The sequence below is a fragment of the Lipotes vexillifer genome, unplaced genomic scaffold, assembly GCF_000442215.2.
Source record: "Lipotes vexillifer unplaced genomic scaffold, Lipotes_vexillifer_v1.1 scaffold204, whole genome shotgun sequence".
In the NCBI taxonomy this organism is placed as follows: Eukaryota; Metazoa; Chordata; class Mammalia; order Artiodactyla; family Lipotidae; genus Lipotes; species Lipotes vexillifer.
The window spans coordinates 1925145-1943769 of record NW_006777418.1 but is presented as its reverse complement, the minus strand read 5'-3'; the positions used below and the strand labels follow the sequence as shown (position 1 = coordinate 1943769).

General features: G+C 44.4%; 1 protein-coding gene and 1 non-coding gene across 3 annotated transcripts in view; both read left to right on the top strand.

Annotated features, from left to right (window-relative positions):
* Window positions 1-3543: 3543 nt before the first annotated feature.
* OSTF1 (osteoclast stimulating factor 1) overlaps window positions 3544-18625 on the top strand; it is a 51910-nt gene continuing 36828 nt past the window's right edge. The window contains exon 1 of one of the 2 annotated variants that reach the window (XM_007450988.1): window positions 3544-3793. In XM_007450988.1, coding sequence (XP_007451050.1) covers window positions 3760-3793 — 34 coding nt within the window. In that variant the 5' untranslated portion in view covers window positions 3544-3759. Of the gene's footprint in view, window positions 3803-18625 lie in introns of both variants that reach the window. The other variant, XM_007450987.1, reaches the window with a different exon arrangement.
* On the top strand, window positions 16059-16131 carry TRNAQ-CUG (transfer RNA glutamine (anticodon CUG)). Its single transcript has one exon. It is a non-coding gene; the product is annotated as a tRNA-Gln (tRNA).

Sequence of the window (18625 nt, the reverse complement as noted above, 5' to 3'; positions counted from 1 at the left end):
TGGCCCAGACAATGGAGTGACTTGTTCAAGATCACACAGATAGTAAATGGAAAACTAGAGAGAGTTCCCTGGTGGTCCAGTGGCTAGGACCCAGCGCTTTCACTGTTGGGGCCCGGGTTCAATCTCTGGTCAGGGAACTAAGATCTTACAAGCTGTGAGGTGTGGTCAAAAAACAAAACTAGAAACAAAACTAAACCAAGTGAGTTAACTTCTTTCCATCTTTCTAAGCTGCTAAAAAGCGCTTTATTACCAAGAGCAAAGGAAGGATGTTGCACAGGTGCTGGCTTAATTGTGAGGCTCTCATGTATAATAGATGTTATTTTTATTGATGTATTATTGATGGGGTATTTTCTGTATCCACTGAATGGCAAGGACTACTAGTCTCCTGTGCTTCTTGCCACATCTATGCGTACACATGAGTATGTTGTACTGATTACATAGCATGTAAATAACAAGGAAGTGTGGCTGAAGCACTTGAAATAGGCTTGAGGTGGTTATTTGGGTGAAAAATCTAACAATTCAGAAACTAACAGTAAGGGAGTCAAGAATCTTCTTATGAAATCTCCTGGGCTCGGGAGAGAACTCCCACAGTCAAATTCCAGTTTTTACCAAAATAGGAACCCTCACTTCTATATTAGTTAGCAGTTTTAGCCTTTCCAAGACAGTGTTTGGGTAAATATTGGGCACAGTCCATTAGCAATGAACAGGTGACACTGTGGTGGGAGGTTAGGGAATTGAGAGAAGCAGAAGCAAGACCTATGGCTGGGCTGAGTGGCTGGGGTGTGGGATGGGTATAGCAATCCCAGAAGCCATGTATTTCAAAACCAGTGTTGGATGCACAGGGCAGCTTCAGGTGAACTCCAAGTTCAGCCCTGGCACTCTCCATCTCCACACCATGTTCTATTATTTCACTGCCTGTTGTCCCATTTAAGAACTATTTTAAACTCACATTTAAAAAGCTTGCACCTGAGAGGTGCCAGGCTCCAAAAATACGTAGAAGTAGACTTCAATGAATGAAACACAATCTCCATCCCCTACAAACTGGACATCACTAGATGTCTCCGGACAGACAACCATTTGGACTTTCCAACCTCATCAATCCAGGGCATCCAATTACTAGGAGTACATACCACTGCCACTCTTGTGGGATATTTATGGACAGTTGACCCGTGAACAACTCAGGGGTTGGATATGTCAACCTCCTCACAATCAAAAATCCACGTATACAGGAGCCGTCTGCTACCCGGCGACCAGGACTGGCCTGCTAGGGAACATGAGTCCAGGCGGGCTGGGGTTAGAGTGATCATTACTGAGACCTGTTGAAGGGCAAGCGTCGTGGCCAGGCTTAAAATGACTTAGGCCAAAAATGGCTTTTCTTATGTCAAGAAAGCCACGCCCAGGGGCTTCCCTGGTGGCGCAGTGGTTGAGAATCTGCCTGCCAATGCAGGGGACACGGGTTTGAGCCCTGGTCTGGGAAGATCCCACATGCCGCGGAGCAACTGGGCCCGTGAGCCACAACTACTGAGCCTGCATGTCTGGAGCCTGTGCTCCACAACAAGAGAGGCCGCGATACTGAGAGGCCCGCGCACCGCGATGAAGAGTGGCCCCCGCTTGCTGCAACTAGAGAAAGCCCTCGCACAGAAACGAAGACCCAACACAGCCAAAAATAAATAAATTCAAAAAAAAAAAATCCACGTATAACTTTACTCAGCCCTCTATATCCACCATTCTGCATTCTCAGATTAAAACAACCTTGGATTGTGTAGTACTGCAGTATGAATTTAGTGAAAGAAATCCGAGTATAAATAAACACATGCAGTTAAAACTTGTGTTGTTTAAGGGTCAACTGTACTTTATTCTCGCAGTAAGTGCAAGGCTTTCCTCAACAGCAGTGTGAATTTGCTTAGGAGGAGCAGAACAGATGAAGATGGCAAACAGCAAATCCAAAATGAGTACTTTTAATTTTATTATACTTTTTTTAACCCTAAGAAAAATATGTTGTTGAGTCCTTTTTTCATAACTGGTATGTGTTTACTATATTTAAATTATTTCACTACTAAATACGGTACATTTTGGATTCTAAAAGAGTGAAATGTTTCAGGACTTCTCACTCATTTATTTAATTCAATATTTTGATTATCTTCTATGTGACAGGGTAGTCTTTTTCTACTATTTTTTAAACTTTGCTCCTTTTTGGTAAATGCCAAGGCTGGTGTGTCAGAATACACAACCCTTGCCCAGTTCTCTTGGAATCACTCTTGTCACTAACCCCTAGTAGAAACTTCGAAGCTTCATTTTACATAGAATCTCACGTAAAGGTTTTGTTTTCAATTTTTCTTCCCCCAAACATACAAGCGATTTATCATATTGCCTGTGCTATTTTGAATTTACGCCCGGTGCATTTATTGTCTGCTCCAGCCCTTACCTCTCAGTGGAAATTCAGTCGTCTAGGTCTGGGGTCGGCAAACTTGCTCTGCAAAGTGCTAGATGGTAAATGTTTCTGGCTTTGCGGGCAGCTGCTGAACTCTGCTGTTAGGAAGTGAAAGCGGCCGCAGACAATACATAAGCAAATGACCGTGGCTCTGTTCTAATAAAACTTTATGGACATTGAAATTTGAATTTCATATAATTTTCACGTGCCACAAAATCTGCTTCCTTTGATTTCTTTTAAGCCATTAAAATAAACTTGAAAACCATTCTTAGGCTGTACAATAACAGGCAGCAGGAGGGCCGCAGTTAGTCAACCTCAACGCTAGAGGAGTCAAGCTGTCTCCTCTGGCAGGGATCAACACCTGACCCTGACCTCAGTGACTTCTCCCAACCACCTGTCCGGTCTCTAGAAGGCAGACTCCCGTTTTCAGGATTATAAGGGGGCGTGAGGGCACTACACCATCACGAGTGCACGTCCTCCTTGGCAGGCCACTTATCAGCCCATTTAGGGTGGTAGGAGTCCCCAAAGGGCTTGCAAGACACAACGGGGCTCGGGCTCCAGCGCAGGAACACTCTGGAAACAGCTGCAGGCCCCAGGGAGTCTGCGCGGCGGGGCGTCAGACAGGTACTCACCGGGCGCCAGTTCGAATGCTCCCAAGCAAAGCGGTACAGGCGATTGCCAAGCGCGCCTGTCACTAACCCGCCGCAACCCCCGAAGCCCGTTAACCGAGAGGCCCACGGCCCCTTCTCCCGTGCCCCTCTCGGGTGAGAGGCGGCGCAGGATAGAGGCGGTCAACTTAGGGCTCTGCCCCACCCTGAGCGGACGCAGCGCCCGGCTCCGGCCGGCGTTGGATGGGGCGGGGCTCCGGCGAGCGTGGTTGCGCGCGCGCGCTCCTGCACAGTCCAGCCCTTTCCCGTCCGGGGCGCGCGCGGCCAGGCCGGCCCCAGCACGAGACTGCGGCGCCCCCGTTCGGCTCCCGCTGGTTCGGCCGCCGCGCGCGCCGCCGTGCGCGCCGCCCGCGCTCCTACAGCGGTGAAGCTGGCAGCCGGGGAGCCAATTAGCGCTCCGCGAGGCAGCGGCTACTTCCTCGTCTGCCAGGCTGCGCGCTCCGGACAGCTCTGTCGGCCGCGGGGCGGGGCAGGGCACTTCGCCGAGCTTCTCTGCTTGCCTCTGCTCGTCCGACTGACCAGGGTGGACGCAGGTCCTTGAAGGCGCACCACTGCAAACCAGACATAAAGAAACTCTGAGGCGCCTGGAGTGCCGGCTGGAGGGGCGTTCGGTTGGCTTTTCGTGCGTGGTCTTTAGAATCAGCCTCTCCAGGAAGAGAGATGTCGAAGCCGCCACCCAAACCGGTCAAACCAGGTAAGGAAGGTGCTCGCTGGGTCCACTGGCCGCCGCCGTGCCCTGCGCTCAGATCAGGCACGTATCCGGCCCCGAGCCTCGCTTTCGATGCCACCCACCAGGGTGGGAGTTGTTAGCGTTGCTGCGTTCGCTGCAGGGGACGGATCGTTTTGGATGGCAAGAAGATTTTCGAGGAATTTCTAAAATTTGATTTTTAAAGAGTAGTCACCCTCGGTTTTGCAGCATTGTCATTCGCTGCAACTTTCCAGTCGATGTGATGGCTACGTCCCATTGAGATTTCCTGGAAGACAGGGCCATTGATCTCCCTTAGGAGAAAAATTAAATAAATGTCTTGAAATGGTTTTTTAGCTATTTCCTTTTTTTTTTTTTTTTTTTCAGTGTGTGTCGCTGTCAAGTTTGAGTTCTTGACCGGCCAAAGCGAACGGGAAGTGCGCTGCTGGTAGGGTGGGGTGGGTGAATGAGTGTCCGCAAATTGACCTCGAGATCTTGGGAAAAGCTTTTAGAAAGCTGTACTCGAGTTCCTGACTAGAAGAATCTAGGCTGCGGCAGAGTAATCTCAGCTATTACTATTCGGAAGTGTCACTTTATCATGCAGTACAAGTCGTTTGCCTCCGCTCCCTCAGTGAATTAGGCGAGTTAAAGTGGAGAGGGTGAGCTTACTAAGTTCCTCAAGCAGCTTTCTTGGCCGATACTCCTTGTTCATTTTTTATTCGATCCTTGGAATATTTTCTGGGACATGGAGAAAGGAGAATTTTAAAGCGACTGAGGTATTTCTTTCGTGCATTCATTGAGTAGGTAGTTACTGAAAACGTGGGAAATGGAAGAGAAGTGGCTCTTACATACTCAACTTTTTTCTTCCAATCTCATGCAACTTCATTCAGTATAGCACAGGCTGAACTTTATCCATTTACATCAAATTTCGAAGTAACCTTGATTAGGAAGGAGTAATTTCAGTGATTAATTTTTTTCTTGATTTTTCTAAACTTTAGTCAAGCACTTCAACTTTCATGATTATCCAGTTTTCTTCCTTTACCATCATGCAGTGGTAGTTTCAAATCATTTTATTTGAAATTTATGTACATACATATATGACATAGTCATTCACTGAGGACTTAAATTTTGCTGGGCTGGGTGTGACTTTGTTGGGACTTTGGCTCTGCTGTGAGCAATGGTGGAGAAAGGCTAGAAGTGGGCTCTGTGCTTCTTTAGATGTGGAGTCTGATGAGGAATTTGCATTTTAAGTGCGTTTGTAGGAGGCAGCAGCCTTCTAAACTCAGATGTAAATCAGGACCTCAAGTAACCAACAAAGAGTTGTTCTTTGATAGCTAAACAGAGTACATTATTTCAAAGAAGGTCCTGAGAAGCCGTTCATGAGGTTTTTCATCTCTAGACGTTAAGTGATGTCTGTGCTGTAGCAGGAGGGACATCAATGTGATGTGTATGTGTGTGTTTGCCGAGGTGTGGCTTAGGGATCACACGGCCATGGCCCTGAAAGCCCGGAATACTAACCCATAAGGCCACCGAGGAACTCCCTCACAAAGACTTTTTAAAAAGAGACTTTATTCTGAGACTTGAGGTAAAGATGGGCCAAAAGATGTTGAATGAGATTTGGACTAGAATCCTCTCATTTTAAGCACGTTTGATAACCTTCCTCTGTAGTTGGAGCCTGATGTCTGACCTTGACCAATTCTTTTAAGTGGCTTATTGATTTTGGTGATGGAAGTAAAGTGGCATGAATATTTCGCTTGTCTTGGGAAAGTAAGTTAGTGGGACTTTGAAGAAGCATATGTCAGTGTTTTGGGTTCTTTCATATTTACAGTAAAAACATCACAACACTTCAAAGATGTCACACATATGTTGCTTATATAACACCTTTGAGAGGGAAAAGGTTTTCACCTAAAATGATCTGAAGTTTTGTATAATTTTTTCTTCTCTGAATAAATGAATTAGTTAAAGGTGAGATACGGAGTTGCCTCGAGGTGTGCACATGAGTAATTTTCCTTCATAAACTTGATGTTCTGTTAATACCTGATGGCAGAATAAAGTCTGAGAAACATCTTGAAAATTCCAGAATGATGATGATGATTGTAATAGTAATAGTTAACATTTATTTGGCCCTGAGTGTCAGGCACTGTGCCAAGTACTTTGTATGCTCTGTCTCATTTAATTGTTCTAATTTCCCTATGAGGTGGATCCTAATATCCCCATTTTATGGATGAAATAGGACTCAGTGAGGTTAAATAAACTTTGTAAGGTCTCAAAGCTAGCAAGTGGTTGGTTTGGCCTGGGAATGGAACAAAAGCCTTAACTGGAGTCTATGCATTTTGGGCAGAGAAACCTGTGAGGGTTCTATTAGGTTGGACCGGGTTTACTTGGGCAGCCACCTTTATTAACTTATGCAGTTGTATTATTTGCTTTTGCTTTGTATAGCTCCCCTCTTTAATTGGATCTGTATTAGACTATTTGACACTTAAAATTGTTTTTTAATTTTATATTGGAGCATAGCTGATTAACAATATTTGACACTTTTTGAGAGTAGAAGCGTCTCTTGTTTCTTTGTAAGTGCACAGCAACTAAACTTTGTATGTGTGGCAGTTACATAAAAAGTCTTGATACATAATAAAGTCTTTGTCTAGAAGAAAGCAGGGGAGACTGTGATTGGGCATATCTTGTAGCTTCATATTAAATAGCAAAGGCTGGAGGCAGTGTCCATCAACACGACTTCTGGAAGTAGTGGGGTCCCCTCCCTCTTGTGTTTTCAGCATTCCCATGGTTTGACTTCAATGGGACTAAGTGATGAGCTTTCCTGACATGCCTCTGTAAGGGAGAAAAAAACTTTTCCTCTACCCTCTTAGGTTTGATATCTAGTTACTGTGAATTAACTGAATTAAAGTAACAAAAAACCAGATTAACAGGAGGAAAAGGCATACAAGTTGAATTGATGTGTTAAATTTTATGTGTATAAGGGCTATACAGAAAAGAAGTGAAAATCCAAAGAAGTGGTTAGCCTTGGATGTTTATATACCACTTTAACAAAGGGCAACACATTGTAGAGAAGCGACTAAAAGGAAAGAGGTGTTGAACTTCTGGGGGAGTAAATTGTGGGAAGGTAGAGATATGGGGAAACGAATGGAAAATAAGAGTTATTTTAGTAAGGTTTACTTATGCAGACTCATCTCTGTGCCATCTCTATCCCTGGTGATAAGGGTTCTTCTCTGTCTTTAATGGGGGACCTACAGGAGGAGGATACCTTCATGGGGAATTTATGCCTTGCTTTCAGGCAGATGGCGGAGGGCTCAGAGTTCTTCCCGTGTCTGCTTTTCTCAGTTGCCTTCAACTCAAAATAATCCTTATGCCAAAGTGGCATATTTTGGGTTGGCATTTTCTGATCCCCTTTACCTCATACTTCACGTCCAATGAAGACCATCGCCAAATTTGTCCTCACTTGCTTAATGGCCGGGGGAAGCAAAATACATGGGGGTGAGGAGAGGAAGAGAGAGAGGGGGCAGACACACCCTTTCAGTGGGGCTGATGCGAGCTATTAAGTCAAAATTCTCTATTGACTTGTCATTCATACTTCAATAAAGCTGGGGAAAAAAGATTCGCTATCAGATAAATTAAAGGACTTTGGGAAAAGTTTCAGACACCAGTATGGAAAGAGATTTCTGATTCTTACTGCATGGTACTCTATTGTATTTATTTAACCAGACCCGTATTCAAATGTGCTTCGATCGTTTCCACTCTTTTGTTATAACAAATAGCGTTACAACAACCTTGTTGCTTACCTGTGTGAGTATATCCACAGGACGAAGTCCTGGCAGTGGGATTGTTGTGTCAGAGGGTATGTGCATTGCCATATTCACAGACATTTCCAAAATGCTCTCCAAAGAGGTTGTACTAATACACTTTCCTACCAAAATGTGCGAGCACGCCTTACACGGAAAAATTACAACGCACGTGATAGGAGACATTATCAAAGTGTGGTCAGAGGTCTAGGAAGTACAAGGCAAGGAGCTTGAGGAAGCTGAAAAGGTGTCACAGAAGAGGGCAAAATTAAGCAGGGTCTTGAATGCTGAGTAAGAATTTGGTAGGCAGAAAAGAGGGAAAAGTCATTTGACGTGGACAGAAATGAAATAACTTGACATGACGTCCTGCCCACGTTTGATTGACTGCGTAGGAGCTGAGCTTCTCTCACAGAAGCCAGGGGGATTTGGTGTGGAACTGTGAACCAGAGAAATTTGTTCTGAATTAAAGAGAAAGCCGTTTGCCTAGCGTAGCAGGTTGTGGAAAACAGTATCGCTCCACACAGAAAGCAAGCATTTGAACGTCCACATGTGAGCCATCTACTCATGTGCTTATCTGTTTGTTAAGAGTGTTAACAAGAGCGGTGGGTGGTAGTTTGCAGAAATGAGTTAAAGAGGGCCACAGCTTCAACTCACTTACACAAGTCACTGGTGGGACTGCTGAGGCCACCTCCTTTTTATTAGTTCTTGCCAGTTGTTTCCCACTCACTGTTTATCTGTAGAATTTTTAGAAAGTTACAAGGCAAATCCCTCAACTTACTCTCAGGGTAAGAGTTAGGGGAGAGTTTTGTATTTGTATTTGTGCATTTTGTATTTGTGCATTTTGATTAGCATGTTCAACTTGTTAGCATTCCTTAGAATTTGATAAATTACCTTGGTTTTATATTCTTGGAACGAAAGAATGTACTCATTCTTTTCTTTTCTTTTTTTTTGTACCTCCCTGTGGACATGAATTTATTAGAGGAGCCAGGTCAGAGTGGGTACAAGTTGCAGGTTGAGAGGAAGGGGCAGGGGGCATGGGCAGCCCTGCCAGCCTGAAGCCAAGAAGACAGGAGGCCGGAGGGGGCACAGCCAGTAGAGCACTGAGTCAGCAGGCGAGCAGACAGGCTGTTCTTCACCCTCCAAGTGTCAGGGCCGAGGGCAGAGCAGCAGCTTCGAGAGGGTGTGGAGAATGTAGGTGCCTGGCTCCAGTTGCGGCTAGGTGGGCAGGACAGTGAGGAAGCCCCCCACCCCAGGGGTCTTCAGCCACTGAGAGACAAGCTTGGGAGGGAGGGCGGTGCCACTCAGGGTTTTGGGAAGGGCACTTGGGTAAGACGGGCAAAAGGTGGAGGTGGTGGCTGCAGCAAGAGAGCAAGCCACAGAGGGGACAGTGGGATGGCGAGAGGCCGGGGGTCCCGGGGTTGGGGGGAGGGATCTGAGGGTTCCTTCCCAGTCTGGTGCTCCTGTTTCTCAGGGAACCTAAAAGCGATTTAAATTCAAATTCAGGAAGACCCTAGAGACAGATCTAGGGTCTGTAGACCAAGTTGATTCTCCTGCTGGAGGGTCTGCCTCCAGCCTCTTACAATGATCTGAAAGCAGCCCTAGAGAGTCTTTCTGGCATCCCTACACTCCAGGGATTTTGGTAGGTTCTGAGAAACTCATGGGTTCTATTTCGGGATTCTCTCATCTGTGAGGAAAGGCTTGATTCAACTCACTTGTATGAGACAAGGAAATAACTTCCACCTGGAGGGTGTTCTGGAGTGGCTGTTATCTTCTTGGAATTTCTTGACCCAATCCATGCTTAGGGGGAGGACCCCTCCAAATTCCAGCTCTCTGAGCATAGATGAGGGCAGCTAGAGGCTGAGAGAAGCTCCTCCAGGCTTTTGGCACAGTTGGCAGGTATCTCAAGACTCCAGATTTGGAAGATTCCAGAGTCTCATATTTCCTTTCTTGGAAACCAGACTCTTAGGACTATCTCTAAAGTGTTGCCTATCCATGTTTACAGGGTTTGGGGGCTGCTTTTTAGGCCCATTGTTTTGATGAGTCAGTGCAAGTTTGTTGACAGTAGCCCTGGGAGGACCTAAACTGGTTTTTCAGGCAAAGAAACTGGCTGGGAAACATAGCAACAGACACCATTCCCTCCAAAGTTCGTTTCTGAACGGTATACCAAACCCGAGATAGTTTTCAACGTTGTTTTTCTGTTGAGGAGTAAATCATTCTCTGTTATTCGTCTGTACTCAGGTTCTAAATCTAAGACACCCAAGCAGCTGCTAACCACAACCTGGGCCTACGTTAAGCAGAGCCGTGAAGTGGGAGTGAACTGCTTATGGTGACTGCCCACTTCCTCTTTCAGGGAGTCTGTCCCATCCATAGGGCTGCTTCTAGTTCTTGCCTAGCACCTTGCCACTCTTGAGGGCCAATTCTATACCTAAATATTGGGTCTCTAAATGGTCCCTAGGACTTGACACTGGTTTAGTAGGAGCTCTGTTCTCCATAATGGGCTCCTGCCCATTTTCTGATTCGTGGTTGGTACTGGGTCTCTCTGATGTTTTGACATCTAACCAGGCATTCTCTTATTAACTGGCCCTGGGATATCTGTTGCCCTGAACCCTTGTCATTAGCTTGCTTGGACACGTGCTCCACGTTGTATGGCCCTTTGGCTAACACACCCGTGCCTTTCCAACATGCTGTGACCTTAAGATTGGCGTTGGTCTGTGTCTGCTCTTAGATGGATTTCCCCTGGGGCACCCATCCTTCAGACCTAACCTTTGGCAGATCTGAGTGCCATAGCCAGTTGTTGTTGGAGCTCTGATTTTGGTACCTCTGGGACCAGGACCACATGCCCAGAGAGCCTTATAATATCCCTCTCAGGACCATCCTGGTTTTCATTGCTGACATCACTTGGAACTTGGTTTCCTCTTCTCTTAGTTCCACGGGCCTCTGAGAATAAACTCATTGCTTCACATCTGATGAGTAAATTCACCTGCAGTATTAAACCAATCATTGATTTATCAAGATCCCCTTCCCCAATGTGCTTACATTAAAAAATAAGCTAAAAGTAAGATTCCTGAGAGAGAAATTCGCTTTTCAAATGAACTAGTCTTTAGTAATAGGAATTTAAGCATAAAGATGGGCTAATTAGGGCAGATATTCTAGGACCAAGCTGTGAACTGGAGGAGAGGGATGCAGAATATAGTAATGGGAAGTGGACATTAGTTTTGGCATCAAGTTCTGGTCCCAGTTTTTTTTTTTTTATTAACTTGCTAGGTCGCTTTGATAAGAAGTCCCTAGACTACTCTGGGCCTCAGTTTTTAGTTTGATTCTAAATCTGATTCAGAATCTTTATTGCCTTAGACTGACTTTTCAGATAATTCCCCAAATTTCTACATGATTTCATCCTGTGCTTTTCATAGAGACCCTGGACATTTTCGATAAGCCCTACCCATCTTCCTGCTACTTCCAGTGTTCAGTGCCACGTGAATGCAAACATGGAGGAATTAAATACTTTTTAAAGGCAGTTCATAAATCCAGATTTCTATGAGAGAGAGAAAAAGAGAGAGAAGGATGGGAAGTGGGTTAGGGTGGGGACATAATGTATTCTTAATTAGGTCTGATCTGATTTCATTTAGGTCTCTGGCCACACAAGGCAGTGGAGTTTTGGGTTGTATTTTTTTTTGCAGCTGCCTAGAAGGCAACATTGGGATGGCTCTGCAGAAATGTGTCTGGGGTCTTCATGCACGGATTCCAGTAAGACCCTCGCAAATGTAGCCGTCATGTGGACGTTTATGTTTGGAAAATGTATAACATTAATTATAACTCAATAATATCAGTTCCATAGATTTGAGACCTAAGAATATATCTTCGACTAGTTTTGTTTTTTTGGGCTGCGTTGGGTCTTCATTGCTGCACACAGGCTTTGTCTAGTTGTGGTGAGGGGGGCCTACTCTTCGTTGTGGTGTGTGGGCTTCTTGTGGTAGCTTCTCTTGTTGCAGAGCATGGGCTGTAGGTGCGCGGGCTTCAGTAGTTGTGGCATGCAGGCTCAGTAGTTGTGGCTCACAGGCTCTAGAGCGCAGGCTCAGTAGTTGTGGCACACGGGCTTAGTTGCTCTGCGGTACGTGGGTTCTTCCTGGACTAGGGCTTGAACCCATGTCCCCTGCATTGGCAGGCTGATTCTTTTTTTTTTTTTTTTTTTAGAAATTTGGGGGGGGGGGTTTTTTATTTTTTTTTTTTTTTTTTGAAGATATTGGGGGTAGGAGTTTATTAATTTATTTTATTTATTTTTGCTGTGTTGGGTCTTCGTTTCTGTGTGTGGGCCTTCTCTAGTTGTGGCAAGCGGGGGCCACTCTTCATCGCGGTGCGCGGGCCTCTCACCATCGCGGCCTCTCTTGTTGCAGAGCACAGGCTCCAGACGCGCAGGCTCAGTAGTTGTGGCTCACGGGCCTAGTTGCCCCGCGGCATGTGGAATCCTCCCAGACCAGGGCCCGAACCCGTGTCCCCTGCATTAGCAGGCCAATTCTTAACCACTGCACCACCAGGGAAGCCCTTTGGCTAGTTTTTAGAAATTAATTCTCTGTGTAAAATACTGTTCAGAATCCCCTTTTCTCCTTGTTTTTTTTCCTGTCTTTATTGGAGGTGATAGTTTTAAGCCATGAATTCAAGTTCAGACCTCACCGTATAGAAATTCTCACATTTCATTCCAGGAAGGAGGGTTATCAGTGCTTCTCTCTAAAAGAGGATTGACAGCCTTCCTCTAAGAGAGTGGTTCTCAGCCCACCCATCGCTCTGTCAGTTATGTAGATCTCACATAAGAAACCAACTTTTTAAAGAAGATAACATTTACATGCTTACAGGGCTTCTGATATAATGACAGTGTTAAGAACATAGAATTGTACTGATGGGAATAAGTTTTATTGCTATAACTTTAGAACTCACACACAAAAAATTTGTTTCATAGTTAAAAATTATTATAGTGCTCTTGAGTGTTAATTTTCCACTAAACATCTTTAAGACTATAGGTAAAGAACTTCAATTTGTTAGGACAGATGACAAGAGAAGGCCGGGTACTTCTGCATCTGGACAGTGGGTACTGAAGGCGGGCAAATTCCTAGTAATTATTATGAAAGCCTGCAATTTGGATGACCGTTGCATATTGGTGGAAAGCCACTGCCCTAGAGAGCATGGAGTTTTCCCTCTTCTGTCCCTGTGGGCAGAGAGGTTATTTTCACTGTCTACCCCTCCACATTGTAAACAACAAATAGTTCTGCAAGCTCAAGGGAAGGGACCAGCGGTATTCCTAGAAGTTTAAGAACAAATTCCAGTGTCTCAGTACTTTGCCTTCCCCCATGACCCTGTGTTAATAAAAAAGAGAAATGATCTTCTGGGCATCCATTAATGAAAAAGAGTTAAGAAAAAGTCCAGAGCAATTTGCAGTCTCAGGAGTAGGTGTGAAAGGTGCCTTGGGCCTTCTAGTGGCTGAGGTTAGTCACTGAAAGTACGTGTAGAACCCTCAGGAATGTTATCACAGCTCCTGCCCAAGGCCTTGAGTAGAAAGGAGATTTTCATAAGAATGGTCCTGTAATTACCCTATGTTAATTATAACCCCAGAAAACTAGAGCTTTTTGTTTGTCTCTCTCTAGCCTTGTCCTTCTCTAGGGGAAATCCTAAGGACTCCATTCTCTCTTCCTCTGTTCCTCCTCCCAACAGCTGATCTGGTTTGGGAAAATACCTGAACATTTCTTGGGGTTAAGATTCTCCCCTGACCTTTTCCAGGAGTCACTTGGTCTCTTTGGGTCTTCCCAGACCTTCCAGCTGTAGCGCCTCCTTTCCATAGACAATCTTGACTTTCAGGACCAGGTGAATTGGGCAGAGGAACTCATCACCTAGGTCATCCCCTTGCCAGGGCTGAGTCTTCAACAATGCCGGGTCTGGCCCTGGAATGGCCGATGGGCGTAGCTTCCACTAGAGGTGTCATGTCCAATGTTTCTGGGGCCACTTGGCAAGGCTCACCACTTTCATGCCAGGAACGTGACCCTTTGGAATACTTCATAAACCTTTTGAAGGAGCACTGTTGTGTGACTTGAGAAAGGATGCAATTAGGGAAACAATTTCCAGTTTAAAAGCTGTTGTCTTAGTGAGTGGATGATCTTGGAAGGAATGAATGTCTTAGACATCTTGTTGGTTTCCTATAGATGGCCTCTCTGAACTCACTTTCCTGGTTTTGGTTCTGTTATAATTTTGGATAGGGACTTTTTTTTTTTTAACATCTTCATTGGAGTATAATTGCTTTACAATGGTGTGTTAGTTTCTGCTTTATAACAAAGTGAATCAGCTATACATATACATATATCCTCATATCTCCTCCTTCTTGGGTCTCCCTCCCATCCTTCCTATCCTACCCCTCTAGGTGGTCACAAAGCAGCAAGCTGATCTCCCTGTGCTATGCAGCTGCTTCTCACTAGCTATCTATTTTACATTTGGTAGTGTATATATGTCCATGCCACTCTCTCACTTCATCCCAGCTTACCCTTCCCCCTCCCCGTATCCTCAAGTCCATTCTCTACATCTGCGTCTGTCTTTATTCCTGTCCTGCCCCTAGGTTCTTAAAAACCATTTTTTTTTTTAGATTCCATATATATGTGTTAACATACGGTATTTGTTTTTCTGTTTCTGACTTACTTCACTCTGTCTGACAGACTCTAGGTAACCATCCACCTCACTGCAAATAACTCAGTTTAGTTTCTTTTTATGGCTGAGTAATATTCCATTGTATATGTGTGTCACATCTTCTTTATCCATTCATCTGTCAGTGGACATTTAGATTGCTTCCATATCCTGGCTATTGTAAACAGAGCTGCAGTGAACATTGTGGTACATGACTCTTTTTGAATTATGGTTTTCTCAGGGTATATGCCCAGTAGTGGGATTTCTGGGTCATATGGTAGTTCTATTTTTAGTTTTTTAAGGAACCTCCATACAGTTCTCCATAGTGGCTGTGTCAATTTACATTCCCACCAACAGTGCAAGACGGTTCCCTTCTCTCCACACCCACTCCAGCATTTATTGTTTGTGGTGGATAGGGACTTTTTCAGAGTCTCTCATATGTGCTGCAGAAGAAAATTTTAATTCTTTTTCTGAACTGAGAGGGGCTCAGTTTCAAGGTTATTGCTTATTCTTTGCATCTAATTACTTTTTCCTGTTGTGTTTGATGATATTTTTCACACATCCAGAGTTTGTATTATTATACAAGAGTTATAGGATTAACTAGAAATAGTAAAATGCTCTCGCTACAGATTTGACCCCTGTCCTTCCGGTAAGCATGAAGTGAGTACTTTACTTAAGCTCTGTTCTATATCTCTAGAGATTCTCTTATTCTTCTTTTAGATACAGCGTATATCTTTGTCCCTATATCAGGTTTTAAAGGGGTTCTGCTTTAAATAAAGGAAACATTTTTATCATCATGTTATCTTGCTAGCATGTATCTTTATAGAGGGCTAAAACCATTTTTGTTGCTGTTTTTGCAAATTTTTATTTCCCATGTACTAATTCCCAAGGAATTAGTCATTCATGAAGTCTGAAGCTTAAGCTTGTCCGTTTATTATTTGCTCAAATTAAAAAAAAAATCTCTTGGGCTTCCCTGGTGGCGCAGTGGTTGAGAGTCCGCCTGCCAATGCAGGGGACACGGGTTCGTGCCCTGGTCCGGGGAGATCCCACATGCCGCGGAGCGGCTGGGCGCGTGAGCCACGGCCGCTGGGCCTGCACATCTGGAGCCTGTGCTCCGCAATGGGAGAGGCCACAACAGTGAGAGGCCTGCGTACCACAAAAAAAAAAAAAAAAAAAATCTCTTGAAATAAAATAATTTCCAAGGCCATTTTTAAATATATTCTGAGAATATTTTATTATTGCAAGGAGTACCAGATATCTAAATCTGAAAAATTTCCATTTTGGTCTATAAACACTGGTTACACACATTCATATGGTAAATGTAAGGATAAGTATTTTTGGTGAAAAATTTTTCGTTTTGTGTAGGTGTGTGTGTATTTCCTTGGTCCTGATGTGCAAAATATTTCTTAATGTGGGTATCAGAAAAATTTGAGAAGTCTCTAGCCCATCTGTGCTCTGGTCCCCAGCCTAATCTCTCACCATTTCTCCTGCCAGGCTTCAGGCACATTGATCTACGTGACATTCCTAGGCCACCCTTTCTGACCTCCAGCCCCTCTGTCTGTATACTGCTCTGTTTCCCAGGTCTGCCCTACCCTGTCGCCTGCCCCTCTTTGCCACTCCTGTCATTTTTCCAAAAACAAAGTGTGTGCCCTCCCCCATACAGCCAGCACTGACCCAAGAGTTTACCCACTGTCTGTGTTGCTTACATGATCCCTGTATTCTCATTTTGGTGAGCATACTTGGCTTTACAGTTGCTTGTCTTTCCACCAATTCTTTTTTATGGTAGTGAGATCAGAGAGTCAAAGAGGACAAAGGAGGGGAATTCCCTGGTGGTCCAGTGGTTAGGACTCCGTGCTCTGCTTGCTGAGGTCCCAGGTTCAATACCTGGTTGGGGAACTAAAATCCCACAAGCCGTGCGGTGTGGCCAAAAAAATAAAAGGACTCATGTTAATAAATACTCTGCCGATAAATAAAGTACACGTAATTTTTAGGTTGTCCTTCAATAGGGCATTAAAAGAGACCATGTTTTCCTGGTTATGTATGGGATTTGTATTCTTTGTAGACAATTAAAAAAATAGAGAAGAAAATAGACATGACTCATAGTTCTACCACCCAGAGATTACATTGTGTTGTTGTTTCCTCCCAGTTTTTCTTCTGTGAATATCTTTATATTGCATAGCTGATTGTATGTATAAATTACCACCAGTGATATTATATTTACATAACATAAGCACATCCCCCCAAAGCTAATTTTTTTAAAGATCATGATAAATCCTTTTCTTTTTTTTTTTTTTTGCGGTATGTGGGCCTCTCACTGCTGCGGCCTCTCCCGTTGCGGAGCACAGGCTCCGGACGCTCAGGCTCAGGGGCCATGACTCAGGGGCCCAGCTGCTCCGCTGCATGTGGGATCTTCCCGGCCCGGGGCACGAACCCGCGTCCCCTGCATCGGCAGGCAGACTCTTAGCCACTGCGCCACCAGAGAAGCCCCCATAAATCCTTTTTTTATTATTACTGTGGTAACCTGTATAACAACATATGTATCCATTTACATGTTCATGCATTTCTGTAATTCTATATTCATTGCTGTTATGGACTGAATGTTTATGTCCCCCCAAAATTCATGTATTGAAGTCCTAACCCCCAGTGTGATGGAGATGGGGCCTTGGGGAAGTAATTAAGGTTAGATTGGGTCATGAGGGTGGGGCCCACATGATGGGATTAGTGTTTTTGTAAGATGAGGAAGAGAGATCTCTTTATCTTTGCCTGTACAGAGGAAAGGCCATGTGAGCACACAGTGAGAAGGCAGCCATCTGCCAGCCAGGAAGAGTGCTCTCACCAGTACCAAAATTGACCAGCACCTTGATCCTGGACTTCCTAGCCTCTAGAACTGTGAGAAGTAAATGTTTGCTGCGTAAGCACCCAGTCTATAGTATTTTGTTGAGGAAGCCTGAGCTGACTGAGGACAATGACTGTAGGTTTAAAAAATGACAACTTAAAACTCTCATTGAATTTTTCTTTTTTTTTTTTTGCGGTATGCGGGCCTCTCACTGTTGTGGCCTCTCCCGTTGCGGAGCACAGGCTCCAGACGTGCAGGCTCAGCGGCCATGGCTCACGGGCCCAGCCGCTCCGTGGCATGTGGGATCTTCCCGGACCAGGGCACGAACCCGTGTCCCCTGCATTGGCAGGCGGACTCTCAACCACTGCGCCACCAGGGAAGCCCCCCATTGAATTTTTTAATAGCCACTAAGGGATATAATATTAGATGCTATGCTTTGTTTGCCTAACAAAAGCATTTCAGTTTCTCTGTGGGGATCTTGTAAATGATAAATTATCTAGTATGCAGGATACATAGGGTATATATATAATATAGGATATATATATCTAATATACAGGATATATATATAATATAGGGTTTTGATAAGGCCATCTTGCCAGTGAAGATAAAAACTCAAGGAATAAGGAATAAGGTAAAAATTTATAGTAATTAATAAAAGCTAACACTTATGGGCACATACAACATCTCAGGAACTACACTCAGTACTTTACATATATAAATTTGTTTAAACCCATTTAATCCCAGTGTGCCGGCATTAAAAGCTCAGATCTTTTGGAGCCACATCCAGAGTGTTTAGAGCATGAGCCCTGGAGCCAGACAGCATGGGTTTAAACCTCATCTCTGCCGCTTCCTAGCTGTGTAGACCTGAACTAGTTACCCCCTCTAACCTCAGTTTCCTCAGCTGTAAAATAGTCTTAATAAGGTATTTATGTCCCAGGATTGTTTTGAGGATTAAAAGAGTTGCTGCAAGTCAGCACTTTGCATGGTGTCTGGTCCATGGTAAGTGTCCCATAAATGTGAGCTTAAATGGGTCATTCCCTTTTAGATTAGAGGTTCCAGTGTTAGGGAATTTTCTATTTCAATCTTGGGTGTATGGACTCATTTCCCATAGGACGAGGCCAAGCCCCAGACTGCTTGCGGGGCCAGTGAGAGGCAGGCCCAACAGCTCCTCAGCCTGTGACATATGCTTCTTTGGTCTGACTTGTCCTTCACAGGAAAAGGGGGACCATGGGATAGAGGGCAGCCGACTTTTTCTGTAAAGGTACAAATAGTAAATATTTTAGGCTTTGTGGGCCACAGATGGTCTCTGTTATAACCACTCATCCCTGCTGTTGGAATGGGGAAGCAGCTGTAGAGGATACACAAATATTGGCTCCGTTCCAGAAAACCTTTATATATGGACACTGCAGTTTGAATTTCAGATAATTTTCATATGTCATGAAATATTTTTTCAATCCTCCCTCCCCCACTCCCTCCCAACCATTTAAAAATGTAAAGCCATTCTTTTTTTTTTTTTTTATTTTTTTTTGACGAAAAATTGCTTCAAAAAACTCT